The 26,481-nt window shown below is 41.6% G+C and overlaps 1 protein-coding gene and 1 long non-coding RNA gene across 2 annotated transcripts in view; one reads left to right on the top strand and one right to left on the bottom strand.

Moving 5' to 3' along the window:
- Nucleotides 1-593: 593 nt before the first annotated feature.
- The window catches only part of LOC130275710 (uncharacterized), a 30,393-nt gene continuing 4,505 nt past the window's right edge, over nt 594-26,481 (bottom strand). The window contains exons 2-4 of the long non-coding RNA XR_008844874.1: nt 18,817-18,885; nt 8,146-8,533; nt 594-1,428 (exon numbers count right to left, since the gene is read on the bottom strand). This is a non-coding gene — a long non-coding RNA (uncharacterized LOC130275710). The remainder of the gene's footprint in view (nt 1,429-8,145; nt 8,534-18,816; nt 18,886-26,481) is intronic.
- Nucleotides 21,205-26,481, top strand: part of GALR3 (galanin receptor 3) — a 54,514-nt gene continuing 49,237 nt past the window's right edge. The window contains exons 1-2 of the mRNA XM_056523989.1: nt 21,205-21,287; nt 23,607-23,974. Of these exons, the coding sequence (XP_056379964.1) occupies nt 23,628-23,974 (347 nt within the window). The 5' untranslated portion in view covers nt 21,205-21,287; nt 23,607-23,627. The remainder of the gene's footprint in view (nt 21,288-23,606; nt 23,975-26,481) is intronic.

The following is a 26,481-nucleotide window of genomic DNA, read 5'->3' as shown; positions in this document are numbered from 1 at the left end:
TCGCAATTCAAATTTTATTCGTGAATATCGCATATTCGCGAATTCACGAATATTCAAGAATATAGCACGATATATTCGAAATTACGAATATTCGCTTTTTTTTCACAGTACACATCACAGTGATCATCCCTCTCTGCTTCCAGCTTGTGTGGTCTAAAGAAGGCTCTAATACTACTGTGTGAGACAGCCGGGCGAATATTCGCATGGGCGAATATTCGCATATGCGAATATTCGCGAATATTGATCCCTCCCTTCTGCTGCTTCTATCAAGTAACACTGGTATACTTGCTATAAAGTTCAAAAATTTTCACTTATGCGAATGTTCACATATGCGAAAAAAAAATGTGAAAATTACGAATATGCGAAATTAGCGAATATATGACGAATATTCGTCCACATATTCGCTAAATATCGCGAATACGAATATGGCCTATGCTGCTCACCACTAGTAAGGAAGGTAAGTCGAAGAAGAAAGCAGCACTCCTAATAATATGAATAGGTGCCCACTAGCTGGAGTCCCGGTCCAGGATCCTTCACAACTATTCCAAGGAAGATTCAGTGGCACTCAAATGATGAAAAAGTGGATTATTTATTCATCTTGAATGTGCAAAAAAAAGGCGACGTTTCGATGGTCTCACACCATCATTATCAAGCAAACAGTGTTACAGCTTCTGACTTTTTATGGTCACGCAGGACCTCGTAAACAATTAAGCAATTTACTATAAACATTTTAAAAGTTGTGCATAAAACAATTGCATATAAATAGCAACATACATCCATGTGAATAATACATATGTAGGACCATCGGCATTTTTTCCGATCGTTAGTGCATACCATATTAAAATGACAGGTGCAGATTTTGATGAGGTGGGCGGGGAGAGGCAGGACACTCGCCGTAAATCACTGTGGAATCCATAAGCTGGTCAGCGTGGACGCTAGGATACTTCCGGGGTCCATCCATCGGACCGGAAGTGACGTATCGCTCTGGAAGTCAAGTGACTTGTCATGTGATGGCCGTTGCTGTGGAGTAGAGATGCTCGCCTCAGCGCATGCGCTCTGCGTACCTAGAGGGTCACAGTGCCATCTTGGATATGGGAAAACAGTGCCCTTACTTTTGATACTTATCCCCACGGCATTCTTCTCTCCAGGCTTCTGCACAAATGGTCCGGGAAGCTTGCGGTCGCCGAAAGCTCACCCAGAATCCACCAACCGGCCTCCCAGGCGTTACCATAGGCAATGGACTGGGAATAGCTTCGGTGCTCACCATGTTTTTGAAGAAGTGGGTTTTCATAGCAGATGGCATCTGTTTGTACTGGTGCAACGCTCCATAGATTAGGTCCAACACAAGACTTTAGGAATGGAAGTAGGTCCACATGGATTCCTTGCGATCAAATCAGGCAGAGTGATCCTCCATCATCCGACCCATCTCTATAAAAGAAAATATAAAATTAATAAAAGCTTATTACTTATAGCAATCCGTACACATAAGTGATGCCTTATCAGAATTCTAAGTTTTACAAATTTCATGCATTATCTTAAAGTCCACGTTGAGCCCTCATGGCTTCAATGTGTCCAGTTGGTAAATCCACCATAGCTCTTTTCGTTTTAGCTTGGCAATACAATTGCCACCACGTCTTAATGGTGGTACGTGGTCAACAATTGTAAATTTTAAGTCTTTTTCATTGTGTCCTTTATCAAGAAAATCATCCCCACTTTTTCTCTTAGGTTGTAACAATGTGTGTCTATCAAGGGCTAAAGCACTGTCCTTTGCTTGTGACACCAGTTTTTTTAGATAACCTCTGCATTTGAAATTTTCCATCATGTTATCTAGATCTGGTAATACTCTCTCGTCTGAGCTGATAATACGTTTAGCCCTAACCATCTGACTCACAGGTAAGGCTTTAACCATGCTGCGAGGATGGTTACTATTAAATCGAAGCATGGAATTACAGTCAGTTTGTTTCGTAAATAAATCAGTTTCTAAGTGATTGTCATTGATATATACCCTAGTATCCAGAAATTGTATGCCACTGGAAGAAGTAATGGTAAAACGTATGTTAGTAGTTATGGAGTTTAAATGTCAAAGAAATCTGTTAATTGGTCAGTTGTTCCAGTCCAAATCATGAAAATATCATCAATGTATCTCCACCACTCCAGCATAAAGCTGAAGTGGGGAGATACATAGATGAACAATTCTTTCAGGTATGCGACATATAAATTCACATACGAGGGCGCCATGTTGGTTCCCATTGCTGTCCCAGTCTTTTGATTATAATACACCTCATTAAAAATGAAGTAATTTTTTGTCAATACCCACATGACAAGTTGTATTAGAAATTCAGTCTGTTCTGTAGTAAAGTCGGGGGAAATGAATGATCTGATTGCCTGTACAACTCCATCATGAGGGATGGAGGTGCACAGGCTTGTGATGTCAAGAGATACAAGAATTGTGTTGGCGGGGACCTCCATATCCTTGATTTTATTCAGGAAGTCACCTGTATCTTTCAGATATGATTTGGCTCCATATACATATGGCCTGAGTATTTTATCAACAAAAATTGAGATAAGGCTTGTCAGTGAATCACACCAGGATACAATGGGCCTTCCGGGTGGATTTTCTATACATTTGTGTATTTTTGGCAAGAAATATATGGCCGGTGTGGCCGGATACTTCACAAGAAGAAAATCAAAGAGTTGATTGTTGATGATATTTGAATCAAGTGCATTTTTCAGAAGGTTTTCAATTTCACGACTATATTCCCACTTTGGGTCTGACCCCAACTTCCTATATGTATCGGCATCAGATAACTGACGCATTGCTTTAGCGATGTATTTGGACCGATCCATGACCACAACCGTGCCCCCTTTATCAGCAGGTTTGATAATAAGGTTGTGGTCATGGATCAGTAGTAAGGAAGGTAGCTAGAAAAAAAGTGGATCCCCATCCAACTTTTCTATTCTTTTTTTTTAGTGTGTACAGTGTCACTCACGTGGCTTTCAGAGAAAGGTATACATGTAGTTATGTGCATCTTGTATTAAACTTTTTTGTTTGCTTTGTTTCTGCAGGAATGGATTCCATAGGTTTATACCAGTTTTCTTATTAGGTATGACAGATTGGCAGGCCCTTGACAATCATTTAAGACTGCAGAAAAAATCATGGTTGGTTAAGTCAGAGTGATTGGGAGAATTGTTGATTTATATGACTATGCTGGGACAGCTAAGCTTCTCTTAGAGAAAGATCCTGGGAAGTGAATTATAACCTTGGGTTACATGATAATGAATTGCATACAGGTTATGTTGCTTGAGCGTTATAGGTCTGCGGTTAGTCATTGTTTGTCTATTGTCTGGTTTTCAAGGACTTGACTTAATAAAGGTTTATTGTTATAGTTCTATTTTCTGTGTTCGGCTCATAACCCTTGAGTTTTACAGATTTTGAAATTTATAAAGAAAACTAGCTGAGTACCTGGCATTGGCCGTTTTTTCCTTTCTAATCCTTGTTGGGGAGGAAAATAAACAAAGGAGGAAGCTTTTGACTTCATATCCCGTCCTCATATATTGTTGTCATATCCCAACCCCATATCCTGTCCTCATATCCCGACCTCCTATCCCGACCTCCTATCCAATCCTCCTATCCAAACCTCCTATCCCGACCTCCTATCCCATCCTCCTATGCTGTCCTCCTATCCCGTCCTCCTATCCCATTCTCATATCCCATGCTCCTATCTTGACCTCCTATACCGTCCTATTCTGTCCTCCTATCCCGTCCTCCTATCTTGACCTCCTATCCTGTCCTCCTATCCCATCCTCCTATCTCGACCTCCTATCTCGACCTCCTATCCCAACCTCCTATCCCCACCTCCTATCCCGTCCTCCTATCCCGTCCTCCTATCTGGACCTCCTATCCTGTCTTCCTATTTTTACCTTCTATCTCGTCCTCCTATCCTGACCTCCTATCTCGACCTCCTATCCTATACTCCTATCCCGTCCTCCTATCTCGACCTCCTATCTCGACCTCCTATCCCGTCCTCCGATCTCGACCTATCTCAACCTCCTATCCTGACCTCCTATCCCAAACTCCTATCCCGTCCTCCTATCTCAACCTCCAGTCCCGACATCCTATCCCATCCTACTATCCCGTCCTCCTATTCCGTCCTCCTATATCGACCTCCTATCCCGACCTCCTATCCTGACCTCCTATCCTGTCCTCCTATCTTTTCCTCCTATCCCGACCTTCTATCGTAACCTCATATCTCGACCTCCTATCTTGACCTCCTATTCCGACCTCCTATCTCGTCCTCATATCCTATCCTCATATCCCATCCTCATATCCCGTCCTCATATCCTGTCCTCATATCCCGTCCTCCTATCTCGACTTCCTATCTCACCTCCTATCTCGACCTCCTATCCCAACCTGTAATATGTGTACCAGGTAGTGAAATATCTCCAGCCGTATGGAAGTTATGTGGGAACATACATTTCCCATTGATTTGCATGGGACTTTAAACAAAAACCCTGACCCTCACAAATGGGGGTAGTTAAGGGTAAAAATAACTATCCTATATTTTAAGTGGACATATAAGTAACATGTGACCAAGTATTATCGAAATATCACCAGCCGTTTGGAAGTTATGCAGAAACATATATTTCCCATAGACTTGTATGGGACTTTAAACAAAAATCCCACCCCTGCCAAATGGGGGTGGGTATGGGTTAAATTACCTATCATATGTTTGTTGTTGACATATAAGTAACATGTGTGCCAAGTTTCATGTTAATATCTTAAGCCGTTTGGACGTGATGCTTGAACATACACACATACATACACACACACATACATACACACATACATTGGGGGAGATTTATCAAAGGATTTACACTGGTTTTTCCTGTCCAAATTTGTCGCACAGAAAGCCACAGTCTAAATATGTGCGACTTTTCTGCAACTTTTGCTTTAGAGGATTTTTAGAACATGATGCATTCTAGTCTATTTTAGACAGAAAAATGCATTGGTGCTGAATTTATCAAAAGCGACTTTTCAGCGACACGTTGCATCGGCTGAAAGTACGCTGAAATGTCAGACCATGCTGGAGCAGGTTTAATTATAGTCTAAACCATAGATCCTGAAGTCTGTGCACAGAATTTATCAAAAGCTGTGCGACTTTCGATACATTAGGCACACAATAGACCGGCCTAACCCTCTGTAGTTTGGTCTATATTGATGCGGGACATAGACAGATTTGATAAATCTCCCCCTAAGAGTTTTATATATATAGATTACTAAAGAATTTGATCATTCACATTCCAGTTAACAAAGTTAGCGGCATCATGTACATACGGTTCTAAAAGGGAAATGCATCAATGCTTTCATCAGAAAACTGGTACACAAAAAAATTGAATTTTTTCCCCCAAATAAGCAAAGATAGCTCATAGATATGCGAAAAGTTATGCTTCAATTGTTGTATAACTGTATGAGAAAGGGTTGTAGTGAAATTTCTCCTATTATTGAGTAGTGCAGACTATGGGTCCTTGAGCAGCTTTGGAGATAACATTTGTGCCGCTCCAAAGAGTTCCAAACTATAAGTTACTCTCGTCTTCCAAAATATTGATTTGAAGCTCAGTTCTGAGCCAGTACTTGATGCGACAATCTGATATGATTTCCAGAGTACACCGAGGTCAGCTCAACCTGTAATATAATGAAGCCAAAAGATCCTCACAAACATTTCCCTCTTGAATCTCAAGATTATCACAATGTGACATAAATTCATTATACATATTGTATACAGTTCAGGATTTTTATTACTATAATAATCGCTCTACATCTGAACAGGCCTTGGAAACACATTTTTCGTTTTTTCCTCCTTGCCTTTAAAGATCCATACAGCACCACGGCAGTGGATAATGTACACGTGAACGCACCCTTAAAGGGGTACTCCACCCCTAGACATCTTATCTTCTAGCCATATGCCCTGCTCGTGATGTCATGGCCACGCCCCCTCAATACAAGTCTATGAGAGGGGGCGTGATGTCCGGGAGGGGGCGTGGCGGTGATGTCATGAGCCTCCAGAGCTGCATCCAATGCTCTAAACAAACGCTGAGTGCAGCTGGGAGATAGTGGGGGTCCCCAGTGGCGATCAGGCATCTTATCCCCCATCCTTTGGATAGGGGATAAGATGTCTAGGGGCAGAGTACCCCTTTAAGGGGTTTTCCCACAAAGCAAAGTTGGTAAAATCAGATGTGTACCATATAAATAGATGAAAAGGAGGATATTTGCTGTTTTTAGGGAAAATGTCATGTATCTGTACTGTTTTTCTCAGTAATGTTTCTGATCCTCCTGAGAGATCTCTCGGTCACATCTGCAGCCATATAATAAATGGAGAAGTTTATTTTATGGCTTCATAGCTGACTGTGGCTTCATAGCTTGGCTTCCGTGCCAGGGAGTGCAGGGGGAAGTTTATAGTTTATGTAGCGCCATGTTTGTCAGTAAATAAGAAGTTATAAGCATTGGTGGGATTATGTTCTACCTCACCTCTTCCGTAATAATGTCACACCAGGAACTACTTGCATATCACTTCCCATTGCCATCTGTCCATCCACGTCCTACTGACTGCAGTAAAGAATATGCGGGGGTGAGAACCCCAAACTGAGCATTTATAGAGGTGATTTAGAATTTGCTGGCTGTGGGTATTTATAGCAACTGACTTGATAAAAAGCTGTTCTGATGGGTCTATAGTGCAAGGCATTAAAGAATCCATTAGGGGACCCAAATGTTGTGAACAGGGTCTATGATTTGCTTAACTATGTGTGCATTTTAAGTGACTAATGGGGTGTAATGTAATAGTAGGATGTTAGAGCAATAGCAGGCATGGATTAGAGTCGCCAGGGTAGTGTTAACCTCCACACTCCAATGATAGCAGCTTCCTGGGCCAAGTGCTGAGGCAATAAAGACCACAGATGCAGGGTTACAGAAACTACTTCAACTTTACTTTCAGGAACTTGCAGGTTAAACAGGAACAGTTTAATAATGAATGCACTGTTCGCTGAAGGATGGCTTAGGAATCACAAATTCCTTTTGGCAGTATGGGACTTGTAGTCTTTGCTTATTAGCTTGTTTCTCAGTTAAAATATACTTTAGACTGGGCTTTGTAGCTTGAATAAGACTAAGGAGCTAAGAAACACTGACTCGGCTCTTCACTTAGGAATCCTGCATTAGGGCTAACCGCCAAGGTGGACTGATTTGGACCAGAGTTGCTGAAGGCTTTCTCTCTCATTTCCTCTTCTTTTGCAAATGTGGTCCTTGGGCTCACTGGCTCTTCTCCCCACTACAAACTTGCTTGACAACTTGGTTGCGGGATCCTATAAAGGATGTTGTCGCTCATGTGGTGAGGTACAGGTCCAGAACAGAGGTCTAAAGGTGACCTCCATTCACTCTCCTCTTTCTTCCCAAACTCTTCACAAATGACTAGTTTTTCTCCATCTAGCCAGACTTGGGGGGAGCAGGGCAGAAGCCCTGTTTGGCTGAAGCAGTCTTGTGATCCCATAAGCATCCTCCTGCACAGACAAGTTAACACTTAAAGGTGGAACACTCCAGTGGAAAGAAAATGTTTTCAAATCAACTGGCTCCAAAAAGTTAAACAGATTTGTAAATTACTTCTATTTAAAAATCTTAATTCCAATACTTATCAGCTGCTGTATAGTATAGATATACTACAGAGAAATTTGTGAAGTTCTTTCGTGTCTGACAACAATGCACTCTGCTGCCACCTCTGTCCGTGTCAGATACTGTCCAGAGCAGGATAGGTTTGCTATGTGGATATGCTTGTACTCTGGACAGTTCCTGACATGGACAGAGGTGTCAGCAGTGAGCACTGTGGTCAGACTGGAAAGAACTTCACAAATTTCTCTGTAGTATATCTGTAGTACACAGCAGCTGATAAGTACTGGAAGGGTTAAGATTTCTAAATAGAAGTAATTTACAAATCTGTTTAACTTTCTGGAGCCAGTTGATTTGAAAACATGTGTTTTCCTCTTGTTTCCACTGGAGTTCCCCTTTAAGGACATAATGAGCATAAAAATGCACTTGACAATACATATTAAAGTAAAATAAATTATACAACACATATATAAACCTGAGCAGTAGACACCTACACTAGAGCAAACATGTTCTGTCACTTCAGCCAGGACTTCCGGTGCAGGCAGCGTCTCTTTATGACTCTGCACAATAAACTTGCATTATTTTTCAGCTAGTGGATTACATGTTCTTTTTATGATACAGTGGCAATTGATTAGCAATAGGCATTTGACAGTAGAGTCTGACAATTTGCACATATACTGAAATTTAGCGCTACCGCTTGAATTATTGCTCACAGCTTTCTAAGCAGGTGAATACATAAAAAATAAGGGTAACATACAAGCTCCACAAAATGACTAAAAGCAAAAATTGTATACGCAGATACTTAGCTGTAATAGGTATCAATAAGGAGCACTGTTGCGTATTCCCCCTTTTCCTTTGGTGCTTCCTCTTCTGGGGTCCATTCTTTTGTGCCAAAAAACAAGGATAAAATAGATTTATCTAAAGCGAGCTGCAAACAGATATCTCAGAGACACTAAATGTTGGCAGGGACCCCCTGAGTTGATAACACAGCAAGGTTCTATTCTTTTCCTTTTTTCAAAATAAGGTATGTTCCTATCATTGCAATTTTGTTTACCTGCCTCTGTATATTGTTCAAAAATATGTGTATGGTATATACTTGGATGAAGAAGAGACGTGGGAGATGAGATATGAGATATTAAATGAACACTCTCATTAAAACAAATTTTTGCTATTGCACTCCTAATATACTTTGTTTAATAAAAAATGAAGTTTTCTATGATTTATTTTTGTTTAAAAAAGCTGCCACTAGGTGTCTCCCTACTTGTCCAGAACACATTTCCCCTTATCTCTTGCATGGACGTTGGACTCCTGCTGGCCTGACAGAAGTCCAAAATCAGGAAATGCAGTCTGGAGTGCTGAGGGTGGTGTGTGCAGCCTTAGCCAATTATAGATCATCAGACACTTAAGGTGGCCCAGTACAGAAGTGGCCCTTCTGTACCCTGTAGGTCCTATCAGGTGGACTCAGTCCCAGTCCCCACAGTCCTCAGAACTCTATTTACCCATTCAGTTATGTATAGGTTAATGCATTGCATTTATGTGTTAATGTGCCTTTAAACATTGTTACTAAGACCTCTGTTACCAGGGAAGGTGCAAGGTGACCAGGTGACTTGTTGGTGACCAATGGGACATCTCCAAATGGCTCCCTTATATACCTGGGAGGAGCTAGCCTAGTAAGTTCAGTTTTGAGTGCAGTTGCAGTGAAGTGAGGACCTGAGAGTTTTCTGTTGTTCCTGAGGGAGACCAAGGCCTAGTCACGCAGCCACGCAGTCACTACCAGTAACCCATACTGGTAAGCACAAATACAGGGGAGAAGTATAGTCAGCATAGTCAAGTCTGTCAGGTCTCTAAAGTCAGCGTGGGTTGCATCAGTGAGTCCAAGTCCACTACAAGTCCCAGAGAGCCAACAAGTCTTCTAAAGTCCACTGAGGGCCTGAACTGAGTTGTAAAGACTTTAACATCTGTCTGCCTCAGTAAAGTGCCCTTGTTCCATAACCTTGCATCGGAGTGATTATTTGCCCCGCGCCTGGCCCAGGAACCAGTGACCATACCTCAGGTGTTATACAGGATAACCATGCTCTGGCGTCACGAACACTAAGGGTTAATACCCCCCCAGTCTGAACTTTGTATTGCCGAAAATTTGCACATCCGTGCAACAGAAATTGCGCTCAAAACTGTACGGGACTTTGTCTGTGAAACTCCTATGTTGAGAGGCGCTTGTGAAATAGAGGGGCAGGTGACGAAAAGATTATTGTCTGCCATAAGAAGACTTTCCTGACCGGACCAAAACAGGAAGTTCCCTGGGCGCAGCCATCTTAGAAGCTTCCGGCTGCTACGTTCATGGCCAGCAGTTGTATACAAAGTCAGCGCTGCACCGCAACTCCTGAAAGCCTTACCGATCATCAGTACAGAGTCTCCGGTACCCAGGTCTTCTATTATTATCCCGGGATTGTCCGCAAATCCAGTTATCAAGTCTCTTGTTACCGGGTACCAGCAAAATAGAGGGGAAGTGTCTGTTGTTGTTACCCCCATCGTCCAGGCCGAAGCCGCTGCAGCACATTACCAGCTCTCTTAACCCCTTAAGGACTCAGGGATTTTCAGTTTTTGCACTTTCGTTTTTTCCTCCTTACCTTTTAAAAATCATAACCCTTTCAATTTTCCACCTAAAAATCCATATTATGGACTATTTTTTGCGTCGCCAATTCTACTTTGCAGTGACATTAGTCATTTTACCCAAAAATGCACGTCGAAACGGAAAAAAAATCATTGTGCGACAAAATCGAAGAAAAAACGCCATTTTGTAACTTTTGTTGGCTTCCGTTTCTACGCAGTGCATATTTCGGTAAAAATTACACCTTATCATTATTCTGTAGGTCCATACGGTTAAAATGTTACCCTACTTATATAGGTTTGATTTTGTCGCACTTCTGGAAAAAATCATAACTACATGCAGGAAAATTTATCCGTTTAAAAATGTCATCTTCTGACCCCTATAACTTTTTTATGGGGTCCATACGGTTAAAATGATACCCTACTTATATAGGTTTGATTTTGTCACACTTCTGGAAAAAATCATAACAACATGCAGGAAAATGTATACGTTAAAAATGTCATCTTCTGACCCCTATAACTTTTTTATGGGGTCCATACGGTTAAAATGATACCCTACTTATATAGGTTTGATTTTGTCGCACTTATGGAAAAAATCATAACTACATGAGGGAAAATTTATACGTTTAAAAATGTCATCTTCTGACCCCTATAACTTTTTTTATTTTTCCACGTACAGGGCGGTATGAGGACTCATTTTTTGCGCCGTGATCTGAAGTTTTTATCGGTATGATTTTTGTTTTGATCGGACTTTTTGGTCACTTTTTATTCATTTTTTAATGGTATAAAAAGTGACCCAAAAAAAAAATTTTTGACTTTGGAATTTTTTTGCGTGTACGCCATTGACCGTGCGGTTTAATTAATGATATATTTTTATAGTTCGGACATTTACGCACGCGGCGATACCACATATGTTTATTTATTTATTTTTTTACACTGTTATTTTTTTTTATGGGAAAAGGTGGGTGATTCAAACTTTTATTAGGGAAGGGGTTAAATGACCTTTATTAACACATTTTTTTTACTTTTTTTTTGCAGTGTTATAGGTCCCATAGGGACCTATAACACTGCACACACTGATCTTTTACACAGATCACAGGCGTGTATTAACACGCCTGTGATCAGTGTTATCGGCGCTTGACTGCTCCTGCCTGGATCTCAGGCACGGAGCAGTCATTCGCCGATCGGACACCGAGGAGGCAGGTAAGGGCCCTCCCGGTGTCCTGTAAGCTGTTCGGGACGCCGCGATTTCACCGCGGTGGTCCCGAACAGCCCGACTGAGCAGCCGGGTCACTTTCACTTTAGAAGCGGCTTTGACCGCCGCTTCTAAAGGGTTTATACTGCACATCGCTGCGATCGGCGATGTGTGGTATTAGCCGCGGGTCCCGGCGGTTGATCAGCGCCGGGACCGACGCGATATGATGCGGGATCGCGGCGCGATCCCGCTTCATATCGCGGGAGCCGGCGCAGGACGTAAATATACGTCCTGCGTCATTAGGGGGGTAAAGGGGAACGCACCTCATTTTCCTTAAAGCGACAGCACACTCAAAAATCTACAGGTTTTCTGAACCAAGCACTATAAATCAACCGGGCACCAGCACCCCTCCATCTCCCGTGGCAAGCATGTCACCTGGTCCAGCAGCTGCTGTCCTGTCTTCTCAAGCATCAACAACCCTGGTGTTCCAGCGACCGCACCAGTATTCATGGGAATCCTGTCCTATCTACCTACAATGGAGACCCCTTCACCCAGAGATATTTCAAAGAGAGGATCCAGAGCTTGTTTGTCTTTTATTCTTTCCCTCCTAATCAACAGGTGCAACTGCTAACGGGACAACACCAGGAACTAGAGGAAGTCCGCACCTGGCCAGCATCTGAGAAGGCGACTGTGGAGCAGATTTTTGAAGGACTGTACCAGGTATTTGAGTCCCATTTTCCATCAGAGGTATGTCTCCAACTGTATGAAAGGCAACAAAAGCCAGGGGAGACCCTGAGAGCGTATGCTGTAGCCCTAATGAATGCACTAGAGTCCAGAAGTTAGATGGTATAACTCCCGAGCAGGGCAAAAAGTGTTAATGGACAGATTCATTGATGGGGCTCATAACAAGTGGGACAAGGCCCAACTGAGAATGTTAGCAGTTCAAAACCCCAAAATGTAATTTCCTGCTTTTAAGAGACTGGATATCCAAGTGATTGAGTCCAGGACTGAGTTTGAAGATGTGTGTACTCCCTTTTCACCTGCTCAGGAACCCCTAGGGGCGATGGCCAGGCCTTTACCATTACCATCCCCTGTCTCTACCCCACTGCAACCTACTCTGCTAGTCACCATAATTTCAGATCTACAGAGTGTTAGGCAAGACATTGAACAAATGATAAATGTTAAGGAGCTTGCCACCCGGTCTGCTCTACCTGACCGTGAACTGTCCTTACATAGGAAACCTGCCCTTGCTCCTGCTCCCTGCAATCCCAGTTACCGTAAGCCTCCATCCACTAGATATTCAGGAACTCAGAGACCTTTTTGCACTTACTGTAACAAGACCAGCCATTGGAAAATGCAGTGCTGGGATTTAAATGGATTCATCCTGAGGCCGAGGACCGGCCCTCAGGAAAACAGCCATCAGATCCAACCCCCCGAACAACCTAAATCAGGTCTCACTTAATGTCGCCTCCTGCCCCCTTATAACTGTTGTCGTACAAGGTGTACCTTTAGAAGTCTTAATAGATACCGGGTCACAAGTGTCTACCATATCTAAACGAGTTTTCTACCAGCATTGGGATGCTAATTTATTGTATGAGCTTGATGATGTTAATTTCACAGTAGTTGCAGGTAATGGGCAACCAGTCCCCAAACTGGGAACCAACCATTCAATTGGGTGACCTAACAGAGCAGGGAGTGATTGTGACTAATGTGACAGATAAGGGGTCTGCTGAATTCATATTGGGGATGAACATTATGAGAAATTGTTTTACTGAGATTCTAGATGCCTTGTATGCCTCTCTTCCCAATATGCCCCCTTCAGACCAGCAGGCTGTGCTGCACCACCTGAAAGTCCTACAAACAGAACAGAAGTTTGCCAACAAGCAAGACGAGATCTTCAGAGTATGAGTCCAAGACATCAGATCTGTGACCCTGCAACCCAACACTGAGACCATCATATGGTGCCGAGCACATCCCGGAATCAAGAATCCGGATTATCAGGCCTTGCTGGAACCCATGCAGCTAGAAAATCATCCACTAGTCTGAGCTGCGAGAAGTCTTGTCACCGTCTCAAATGGAAGAGTACCAGTACGGTTAGTGAACCTGTCTGATTATGCTACTGTCTTATCCAAATACACTCCAGTGGCCCAGTTGTACCTCACAGAGTCGAGAGGCATCGTGACTGAACGTCTGGTGGCACGACAGCGTGCGGCACAAGTCACCAGTGGACCCAGTACTAATTCCTCAGAACGCTGGTGGGCACAGCTCCAAGTTGGGGACCCCACTACCCCACAGGACAAGGTCAATGGAACCGTGAATGTTGCCAAGAGATATCATGAAGCTTTCAGTAAACACTAAACGGACTTCGGGAAAACTTCAATGATCCAGCACCGTATCCTCACAGGCGACAGCCCACCTATCAAAGAGAGGCACCATCCGGTCGTACCTGGCATGTATCAAACTGTCAAGAAGATGCTGGCCGACATGAAGGAGGCGGACGTGACCCAAGAAATTTAGGGTCCCTGGCCGGCGCCACTCGTCCTAGTAAAAAAGAAAGATGGAACTATCCGCTTCTGTGTTGACCACAGGAAGGTGAACAATGTAACCCATAAGGACGCTTATCCTCTGCCACTAATTGAGGAGTCGCTTACTGCCCTCAGGTCTGCTGCATACTTTTCTACCCTGGACCTAACCAGCGGGTACTGGCAAGTACCCATGGCCTCAAAGGATCGGGAGAAGACCGCCTCTGTGACACCCATGGGGTTGTTTGATTTCAAAAGTATGTCATTTGGGCTGTGCACTGCTCCTGCTACGTTCCAGTGTTTGATGGAAAGGTAAAACCAAGAGGTCCCTTAAGAAAAGGATTAGGGAACATATCTGTGATATCCAAAATCGAAGAGACACGCCGGTGTCACTACACATGTGGGCAAAGCATGGTGGTGATACTAAATGTATCTCCTTTTGTACTATGGAAGTAATTCGGAAATCCCCCAGGGGTGGCGAGTGGGACAGACGCATCCTACAAAAAGAATCCGAGTGGATTTTTAGGATGCGATCAGTATCACCGCTTGGCCTAAATGAACGTTTAACTCATAGCTGCTTTCTGTAGTATATTACAGCATTGTCACTTTTTGTCAACTCTTTTTGGAATTTAATTTTTGTCTTAGAGGAGGGCCCGACTGATGTGGGGACCTCTCCTCTTTTGCTTGCCTTTTGTATCTTCAAAATTAACATCATCTAGTAAAGACATTGCCCATAAGATCGTTGTCACCTTGGTTTGGTGAGATAATATAAAATGGACCTTAGAGATATATGAAACTGCGAGAAATGCCCCTAATTTTATTGGCTCTTTTGAGCAAGTAGGTTTCAAAAGTTATTATACTATTTATGTAGTCCTAATGACACATCGTTTGAATGTATCATTTGTTCTCAATATTTTATTATTCCCTATATACTTGTAATAAAATCTGTAGTTTGTATATTATGTGGTTATATTTTTCTTTACCACTTTGCCTGTGACTTTATATATATATTCTTTGGATATCTGTCTTTTGGTTAAGTTATATGTGTTTTCTTAATCTGGTACTTTATGTCTATCTACATATATATAGAACTTTATTTAAGTTCTCCTGTGCTGCTTCTATCTGTTATGCAGTATTATCTCTTGCTAGCCTCCTTTCTAACTCTCCTCCCACTCCTATTTTTATTAATTACCTTGGATGTGTAGTGGAGTGACGAACGCAACAGGTCACATGATATATCATGTGCTCTATCTTGGTTGCGGCGTCCTTGGAGATGCGATCACATGATGTGCGGTTACCGGAAGTGAGGCACTTGGCGTCCTGGATATGCGCGTCAGTGTAGAGGCATATAAGGTAGAGGCTGGGCTGTGATTAGCCATCTGCGACGTGGATCGTCAGCCGCAGAGGGACGCATCATGCTTATGGCATTTTGATATGGGGGTAAGCATTAGATAATGTATGATGGACTTTGGTGCTACGATTTAGTTATTTAGTTTTGTAGTTGTTTATTACAGTATCTATATATGGATAATGGCTGGACATCTTTTGGACAGACTGTGGTTATGTGGACACTATAGAGGCTGCTTTTACATCTAGGTAAGGACTAGGATGTTGTGGTTGTGACTCTGGACTATATGCATATATTACATGTATTAATCCACCCTTTTTTATATAGGGGGTATTGTTATCAGAATATCTTATCTGTAAAAATTTGGAGGGTCATATAGGATCCCGACGGTTGGATAATTGTGGTCCGGAATTATTTGTAACAAAGAAGCTATTTTTATCATGTCATCCCTTCAGGTAGTCGCTTGACTTATAATATTGAATTGGTCAGTGTATAAATGGTAGATATAGTATGGTTTATCATTATTACCTTTTTGCTCTCTTATCTTCAGTGGGGTTTTTTGTTAAGTCTTTCCTTTTGTGGAGGAGTCCTTACATTAGGGTCTTTACTTTATCAGTGACCCTAGTCTTGCTGCCTAACTACCTAGAGGTAATGACACATATTTGTATTTCCCTTTATTTGGTTAATGGGTATATATATTTTCTTTTTTGGAGACCACACTTGGTGTAACTAAAAGATCTGATGCATCTCCTCTTTTTTCTTTGGCATCTAGTCTGTTAATAACACAGTCCTTATCTTTATTATTTTTTATTATTTATTTTTTATTTTTGTCCTAATATTAATATCTATTTTTTTGTATGTCCTATTATTCTTTGTCTTGCTTTTTTATTTGGTTTGCGATTATATGTATAATGGAATATTTGTTTGCTAAAGCTAATGCTATGTTTTTGTGTGGTATGTCGCGTTTTTTCTCCCCTGTTTCTGCTCATTGCTATAGGTCATTGCATCAGTCGGAGGATATTCAAATGAAGCCACAAATAAGCCTTGTCATCGTTTGTCTGCATTTATGTGCTTTGTACTGTATACATGTTTGCTTTGATGTATTACAAATATGTATAGTCTGAATTGTCTCCTTTTTTTCTTTGTACTAAGTTGTGCCATTGTCCATGACTCGTATACTGTCTATATATATATATATATATATATATATATATATATATATATATATATATATATATATTGTTTCTCCATATCTCTGTGCTTTTTAGGTATACTTTTATACTGTTGTTGTCATCCCTTGATGAACCGTTGTATATCATAAGATACACGGGGAAACGCGTTGGGATATACAGTTGTTCATTATAGAAGAACTTTTTCTTTTCTTTTTTTGTGTGGATATTATTTCTTTATACTATTGTAATTGGGTTTGCTCAAGCCCAAAGTCCATTGCCTAGGCCACGTTGTCAGCGCAGAGGGAGTTCAGCCAAATCCTGAAAAGGGGGATGCTGTTAAGAACTGGCCTACACAGCGCACGGTGAAAGATGTCAGGAGCTTCCTGGGATTCATCGGCTACTACCGCCGTTTCATCCCATACTTTGCCCAAATTGCAGAACCCCTTACAGCTCTCCTGTGGGGAATGGCAAAGGAGAACTACAATGGAAGACTACCTATTGAATGCGCTAAAGAGCAAGAGACAGCGTTTCAAGCTCTCAAGTGTCTGCTGATGCAGCCACCCATCTTGGTGTATTGGGATTACAGTCAGCTGTTCCGGCTATATACTGATGCCAGTTTTGAAGGCCTAGGAGCTGTCCTGTCCCAAGTCCAAGATGGTCAAGAGAGAGTGATTGTAAACCAGAATGTTGTTACCACCCTTGTGGACGGTGAACCCAGGTCCGAAAAGGTTAAAGAAGACTTGTACACTTGGAAGACTCTACAGGACAAAAGTCAAGAAAGTCAAGTCATAGGGGATCTGTTGGACTACCTCCTAGTGAAAAAGGTACCAACCCGTCTACATCGGGCCCATTGTGACTACAAGCTGAAGTGTCTGTGGCAACAGATGAAGTGACTGTTTGTGCACAAAGGACTGTTGTACCAAAATTCTTTGCACCCAATCTCTGGTGATCGATTTAATCAGATTCTAGTTCCCCGAAGAGACACAGCGATGGTCCTCAACACATATCATGACCAGTCGGGACACTTTGGGGTCCACAAGACAGAAGTCACTGTCCGGCAAAGGCTCTACTGAATTGGGATGTGGAGTGACTGTTCTGTCTGTAATGTCATCAAGAATGTGTGCAAGGACGCAAGAGCACTCTCCACTCCATGTGGACCCAATCAGCTGGTCGCACTAGATCATGTGAAGTTGTCTCTTACTCAGTCTGGGTATACCTATACCATGGTGGACCATTTCTCTAAGTGGGTTATTATTGTCCCCGTCAAAGATCTCACAGCCAATACGCCGGCCAAAATGTTCTACTCTAAGTGGGTACAAACCCTTGGATGCCCCTGAGTCTGTCTTAACTGACCGTGGACCGGCCTCTGAGGCCCAACTCTTTCAAGAACTCTGTCAGTTCCACGACTGTAAGAAGCTCAGAACCCCTGCCTATCACCTTCAAGGGAATGGGCTCTGTGAGCGGATCAATCAAGTATTCATCCATATGCTGCGAGCAGCCTCCTTGTCACAACAAGAAGAATGGCCTTGGTTACTACCTGAGTTAGTGGAGATCTATAACAACACTGTGCATTGTTCTACTGGGTTTACTCCTTTCTATTTGATGATGGGACAGCACGGATAACTGCCTAAGGATCGGACATTTGGGTTACAAGCCCCAATCAATAACTCTCCTCAAGCGTTGCACCAGTGGGTTTCTGATCACCAAAGGCGGATTCGAGAAGCCAAAGAGATCGTCAGTAAGAAGAGGGGGAGGCCCTGTAAAGGCAACAGAATGACTACAACTGCCATGCCACAGCCAAGCCACTGCAGGTGGGCGACAAAGTCTGGTTAAAAAATTTCCTAGAACGGACAAGTTGGATTCCATCTGGGAGACGGAGCCTTACACAGTGATGGCTATTCCCTACCCTGATCCCGATGTCTATGAAGTCCAGAAGTCTGGGTATGAGCCACAAGTCGTCCTCTGAAACCGTATAAAAATCTGTCTAAAGGAAGATCTCCCGGCGGCTCTACCACTACCGCCTCCATGTGCCAGACCAGTTGGTGAATATGTTCCTGGCGAAGGGATACATCCCTCCATGGATTTTCCTATGTTCTCACCCACTCAAACCACATACATCTGTCAACCTCTGGCTCCTGGCTTATCTTCATTGGCTCCAGTTTATGTGCCAGCTTCAAGAGCTCAGGAGGTAATACCTGCAATTCCAGCCTATGCAGCGGCTCCCAAAGTACCACCAGTTTCTATCCAGACGGTTTTGGATCTAGTTCAAGTGCAAGATCAAGTTCCGGTGGAAGAAGTGCCTGCTGAGCTTTCAGTTTTACCTCCAAATCCTGGTCCCCAAGAGGTGGTGCTGCGCAGGTCCCAGCGGTCTACTCACGGCCAACTGCCCGCTAGATATAGAGAATAAAACACCGATATATAATGGTCAATAGTCAAAAACGTACTATTACAGCAGGATTGTCTAATCTTAACAAATGTGTATATATTGCATTTTGTGTACAGAAAATAGGCATGTACAGTATTGAGAAAGGACTGTTGCCTATTAGCCAGTATATATATATACTCAGTCCATAAAATTGTACTCTGACTAATGCTTATTGTTTTACTGTCCACTGTTCATAGGGTTCTCTTGTGGCCAGAGAGAGCACCTGGTGAGCGTAAGTAGTACAAAAAAAAAAAGTGGCAAAGCTATTGTGCATATATACTGTCGTCATGTATTGTAAAGTATATAAAGTCAATATAACTGCTAAACTATTGTTACGGGGAGAAGTAGCAAATAGTGTTGAGCGGCATAGGCCATATTCAAATTCGCGATATTTCGCGAATATATGGACAAATATTCGTCATAGATTCGCAAAATTCGCATATTTGTAATATTCACGTTTTATTTTCGCATATGCGAAAATTCGCATATGCGAACCTTAGCATAAGCGAAAGTTTGCATATGCGAAAATTTACATATGCAAATTTTCGCATATGCAAAAATTCGTATGCCAGTCCCATACAGTAGTATTAGAGCCTTCTTTACACCACACAAGCTGGAAGCAGAGAGGGATGATCACTGTGATGTGTACTGTGAAAAAAACCCGAATATTCGTAATTGCGAATATATAGTGCTATATTCACGAATAAAATTTGCATTGCGAATATTCGCGAGCAACACTAGTAGCGAAACATGCCGATGGGCCCTGTTAGCACAGGCATCAGGGTTGAAAGCCTCAGGAAGCCCGATCCATTCTAAAGCAGTTACAAGGGCAATGACCCTACACAAACAAACTATTGTTGTTTACATTCTGGTTCAAATATCCCATTTTGCATCTGAGTATGTATGGACATTTATGAAATGCCTCATGAACTCTTTCCCAGTTATCAGCCCTGTGAAGGACATTTACAAAATACCCCAGGAACTGTTTATCCTCGTCTTGGACCAGTGGCCTTGTTCTTCATCCACACTTAAGGACTGTATGCTGAGGTTGGCTTTCTTCTAGAGGGGGAGTTTGTGGTGGCCCAGTACAGAAGTGGCCCTTCCGTACATTGTAGGTCCTATCAGGTGGACTCAGTCCCAGTCCCCTGGCCCCCACACTCCTGAGAACTCTATTCACCCATTCAGTTATGTATAGGTTAATGCATTGCATTTATGTGTTAATGTGCCTTTAAACATTGTTACTAAGACCTCTGTTACCAGGGAAGGTGCAAGGTGACCAGGTGACTTGTTGGTGACCAATGGGACATCTCCAAATTGCTCCCTTATATACCTGGGAGGAGCTAGCCTAGTGAGTTCAGTTCTGAGTGCAGTTGCAGTCAAGTGAAGACCTGAGAGTTGTCTGGGGCTCCTGAGGGAGACCAAGGCCTAGTCACGCAGCCACACAGCCACTACCAGTAACCCCTACAAGTCAAAGCCTGGTAAGCACAAATACAGGGGAGAAGTATAGTCAGCATAGTCAAGTCTGTCAAGTCTCTAAAGTCAGCGTGGGTTGCATTATTGAGTCCAAGTCCACTACAAGTCCCAGAGAGCCAACAAGTCTCCTAAAGTCCACTGAGCATCTCCTTGGGCCTGAACTGAGCTGTAAAGACTTTAACATCTGTCTGCCTTAGTAAAGTGCCATTGTTCCGTAACCTTGCATTGGAGTGATTATTTGCCTGGCCCAGGAACCAGTGGCCATACCTCGGGTGGTGTAGAGGATAACCATGCCCTGGCGTCACGAACACTAAGGGTTAATACGATGTGCCCTTCCAACACCCTTTACCACACACTGAACTTCTCTGAGCCTTGTGTAGCAGAGTGAGGGAAAAAGTTCGCCCCTGTATGGCTTCAGATGATGTCACCCCTGCTGGGTAACGCCCCTTCCCAGTCTGTGAGTCTGACTGAGACTGAGCAGAAAGTACAGAGCAATATCAAGGTAGAAAATTAAAAAATAATAAAAATAAAGGCAGGGGGTGGTTTATCATGATGGGGGCAGTGAACTGGGAGGTTTATAAAATTAAACAAGATCATGACAGGTACTCTTTTACATCGAGACCAAGAAAAAGCAGATTTACATGATGCAAACTTGATGGCACTAAAGTAGCTTACAGCAATTCCTGGATATATGTAACACTGCACTGCACTTAAAGTACAGTCATGCAGTTGTGACACCGAACATTGAATGAGCTGAGACAGCTTGTGTGAAATAGACGAGAGGGGGAAAGTGACTGTGAAAGAAGGAGGGATGGAATGAGAGGAGGAGGGAGCAGAAGAGAAAGCTCAATAGAGAAGAGGGAGATGAAACAAGTACAGCCGCTTAGACAGAAGGTAAGAAGGAAACATCTTCTTATTGCACATTATAAACGAGTGCAATTTTAATTGCACATTATAGCACTTGTCCTTGTGTCCACTACAGAGTGAGAAATTCTTCCACACCGACTCTTTTTGCATGTACAGCATGTTGTCTCTGCAGGTGCCTATGCACAATTCTTATTACCAAGTAGGCATACAGGGGTACATGTCGGTGCAACATACGGAGCCTGGCTCTATTGATCTACACATACATTAGCACCCAACCAACAAGAATGAGACATAAGAACAATATACCATGAAATATTTGTCGCGTGTTCCCTGCTTAGGTAAACCAGCGTATTCATACCTATAGTGTAACCCAGATGGTTCACGTGTGACCCTATAACTAATCTTTACAGGCTATTTTATTTATTTTTTTGCATAGTAGGGAAACTGTATATTATAAGATTTATTGCAGTGTTTCCCGAGCAGGGTGCTTTCGGCTGTTGCAAAACTACGACTCCCAGCATGCCCGGACAGCCTTTGGCTGTCCGGGCATGCTGGGAGTCGTAGTGTTGCAAGAGCCGAAAGCACCCTGCTCAGGAAACACCTGCTTTTTTTTTTTATATATGGTATAAAATGATTGTTTCAATTACTAAGTGATATGTTGAGTCCCTTTGTGATAGATTATACTATGCAGATGCATTATTCACGCGTGAATGTCTTTCAGTAATATTACAGGTTACGTTGTACTTTAGAATTTTAAACCATTTTTCTGAAGGTATGAATGTGTTTTTGGTTTTTGCCTGTGAAGCTAGCTTTGAAAGGTAGATTCGGCAAGAAAATGTAATCCTTCGACTTACACGGTAGACATGCAGTGCAGATAAGCCGAGTTTTGTATTTGCTGCAACTTACTGTATGACGATATCACCGTGTGTTATCTTACATAGGAATGTTGGTAAACCCAAAGAGTCTTGGTCATTGCTTGAAACGGTAAAATGTCCCCCCTGTGTGTTATGAGTGGAACGTTTTTGCATAAAGAAGGTTACTGCAGTGAATGAGAAGTTACAACATAGAATAAAATGTATTCATTATTTGCTGTCATATTTTCATTCCATTGCTGTTTGTTTTTTATTTATTTTTATTTTTTTTGTTATTTTGTTGCACTATATTGTTTCATTTTATTCGATCTTTAAAAGCATATGACATTCTGATAAGAAAAAGTATGTGTGAAACTACAGTCTTACCTTCCAGTGCATTGCATACAGCAATGGATTTGCATCCATTGTATGAGGGATGGCAGATAGACAGATAGATACTGTAGATAGATAGATAGACATGAGATAGATAGATAGATAGATAGATATGAGATAGATAGATATGAGATAGATGGATAGATAGATAGATAGATAGATAGATAGATAGATAGATAGATAGACAGACAGATAGATACTGTAGATAGATAGATAGATAGATAGATAGATAGATAGATAGATAGATAGATATGAGATAGATAGATATGAGATAGATTGATAGATAGATAGATAGATAGATAGATAGATAGATAGACAGATAGATACTGTAGATAGATAGATAGACATGAGATAGATAGATATGAGATAGATAGATATGAGATAGATAGATAGATAGATAGATATGAGATAGATAGACAGATAGATACTGTAGATAGATATGAGATAGATAGATATGAGATAGATAGATATGAGATAGATAGATATGAGATAGATAGATAGATAGATAGATAGATTAATAGATATGAGATAGATAGATAGATATGAGATAGATAGATAGATAGATAGATAGATAGATATGAGATAGGTAGATATGAGATAGATAGATAGATAGATAGATATGAGATAGATAGAAAGATATGAGATAGATAGATAGATAGATATGAGATAGATAGATTAATAGATATGAGATAGATAGATAGAGAGATAGATAGATATGAGATAGATAGATAGACATGAGATAGATAGATGATAGATAGATGATAGATAGATGATAGATAGATATGAAATAGATGATAGATAGATAGATAGATAGATAGATAGATATGAGATAGATAGATATGAGATAGATAGATAGACATGAGATAGATAGATGATAGATGGATGATAGATAGATAGATGATAGATAGATAGATATGAGATAGATGATAGATAGATAGATATGAGATAGATAGATAGATAGATAGATAGATATGAGATAGATAGATGATAGATAGATATGAGATAGATAGATAGATATGACTGTAGATATATAGATAAATACTATGTTAACATATACTATGTAAGTTCTACTCTTATTTGTTTTTTCCTGTGTTCCCTGTAGGGTGGCGAATGATTTGGAGCAATGTCTCAGGCTTGGAATGGATCTGACTCATCAGAACTGCCCCCAGGGGGCATCATTGTACCCGTGGTCTTTTCCTTGATATTTGCTCTGGGCACAGTGGGGAATGGTTTAGTTTTGGTTGTGCTACTGAGAAATGGCCAGACCAAGTACAACACCACAAATCTCTTCATTCTAAACCTGGGGGTGGCCGACTTATGCTTCATACTGCTGTGTGTTCCATTTCAAGCAACTATCTACACCTTGGATGGATGGCTATTCGGGGCATTCCTCTGCAAGGCTGTTCACTTCTCCATCTATCTCTCCATGTATGCCAGCAGTTTCACATTGGCTGCCGTCTCGGTTGACAGGTAATAAAAGTTGGTTGTCAAAAGGGTTTTCATCAACTGTTAAGTAAGACATCCCTGTGGACTAAAAAGTGTACAACACCTTTCATTCTCCTTCTCCGCAACCCCCTCCCCCCCACCATATTCTTATATTCTTTTCTTTGGCTGTTCTGTTTGCTCTTCAAGTGTTTATTCTCTTTTTATTTTAATTGTTTCTCCTCCTCTGCCTTTTCCACAGTTATATATTATCATAATGGAGTTTAGTATTTAAGTACCTTTGTAATTTCTATAGAAGGTCTCTCTGGAATACAGTCTTCTAGGTATTCTAATATGGTCTATTATAGTCTTATGTGGGTACTTAATGATCACAATACACTGCACAAACTTCTACAGCTTCACACAAATTACAGACACATCTATTAGTTTTTTTCCATTATAAACATTGCAAAATCCACCTATAGTGTATTTTCTAAGGGTGCGTTCACACGGCCGTCTGTCCCCGTTTTTTATCCCCGTTTCGGTTCCATTCTTGCAGGTTGTAAATGGATTAAAAACAGTTTTAAAAAATCCTATTCATGTCAATGGGATTTTTTTTTACAATCCGTTTACATCCGTTTGTACACATCTGCACTCATTTCGTTTTTTTTTTTTTACGGCAGAAAAAACGGCACATGCAGTATTTTTTATTCCGTCCAAACAACAGAAGAAAATGGATACAGTAAATTTAACATTGAAGTCTATGGAAAAAGGATGAGCCTTTAATGTCATCAGTTTGCATCTGTTTTTTCAATCCATTTTTTTATCTGTTTTTACTTCTGAGCATGGTAGCCTCCTTGGGACGGACCCTACACTGTGTATATGCCTCTGTGTGAACAGTTCAGTAAGCATGGCAGGATCTGGAACATCCAAGACACCTTATATACACACCTGATAGAGGTGGGTGGGGTGCAAGGCCAACACCTCTATCAGGTTCACACAGAGGCATATACACAGTGTAGGGTCTGGCCCAAGGAGGCTACCTTATCGCGGTGGGACGGTCCAAGCTATTTGACCGCCGGCGGAGACAAATTTGCGAGCTAAGTGCCTCACTATTTCATATTTTCACATTTGCATCTATTACACCATAGCTGTATAGCTCTTCATGTTTTATCTGCATTTTCATGTTTCACCTATATCCTTGTGCTGGCAGTGTGCTGCTGCATTCTTCTGTTGCTGTATATCTAGCCTAGTAGCGTGCACCTGTAGGCCAGGTCCATATAATAGTTTGGTATCAACTAAAGTGCTGGCTGACTTATTTTTTGTCTAGATAGATAGATAGATAGATGGATAGATATGAGATGGATAAATAGATATGATATGAGATAGATAGATAGAAATGAGATAGATAGATAGTTATGAGATAGATAGATAGATAGATAAATAGATATGAGATAGATAGGTAGATAGATATGAGATAGATGTATAGATATGAGATAGATATATAGATAGATAGATATGAGATAGATATATAGATAGATATGATATAGATAGACATATAGATAGATATGAGATAGATATATATGAGATAGATATATAGATAGATAGATATGAGATAGATATATAGATAGATATGAGATAGATAGATAGATAGATATGAGATAGATAGATATGAGATAGATATATAGATAGATATGAGATAGATAGATATGAGATAGATATATAGATAGATAGATATGAGATAGATAGATAGATAGATATGAGATAGATAGATGGATAAATATGAGATAGATAGATATGAGATAGATAGATAAATAGGAAAAGACGATCTCTCCACAGCACCAATGTAGTAGACGTGAAATTTATTCCATAAACAGTGTCATTACAAAAGCGACGTTTCGGACAGCTCAACCCAACCTTTCATAAAAGCTGGGTTGAGCTGGGGGCAGGGGGGGGGGGGGGGTGAGGCAGAGTTGGTGTCCCTCCTTGTTATCACAGGTGCTGTTCTCACTTAGTGTACTGGCCGGTGGGAATCGATCAGTGACAGAAACATAACTGTACTGACACTGGGAAGTGTGCCCCCCTCGAAAGTGCGCTCTAGGCGGCTGCCTCATTCGCATATAGAAAAAAATGGCCCTGCTGGTATAGCATTTGGTGCAACATTCCGGGAGTTGGAGTCTGGTTGGATAAATACCGGCCATTGCATTGCATTATTTATATTATAACAATATCGTCAGGGTGGTCAAAATACCGGCACTGCCAGTAAAATACCGGGCAGGTGGCAACCCTAGTCATGCATGGAGTCCTTCCGTTGTGAACCCTCTTTAAGACAAAAGAGGAAGCGACTGTAAGCATTGGCTCTCACACTGGCAGACTTGGCCTGTCCATGGATTATATGGACAGTTATCTACTTTGCCTCTATGTAAATGTATGGCTGATCAGAGCTTTCGGCTGATCACTGGAGGTTTACGAACCTGGCCGCTCAGTGACCAACTGATCCCTACCAGCTTCAATATAGACACCCACTGTGAGTGTATTTTCAACTTATTGCAAAA

This window comes from Hyla sarda, chromosome 6 (genome assembly GCF_029499605.1).
Source record: "Hyla sarda isolate aHylSar1 chromosome 6, aHylSar1.hap1, whole genome shotgun sequence".
Taxonomy (NCBI): domain Eukaryota; kingdom Metazoa; phylum Chordata; class Amphibia; order Anura; family Hylidae; genus Hyla; species Hyla sarda.
Note: the sequence above shows the minus strand (reverse complement) of the source record. Positions and strands in the feature narration are given on the sequence as shown.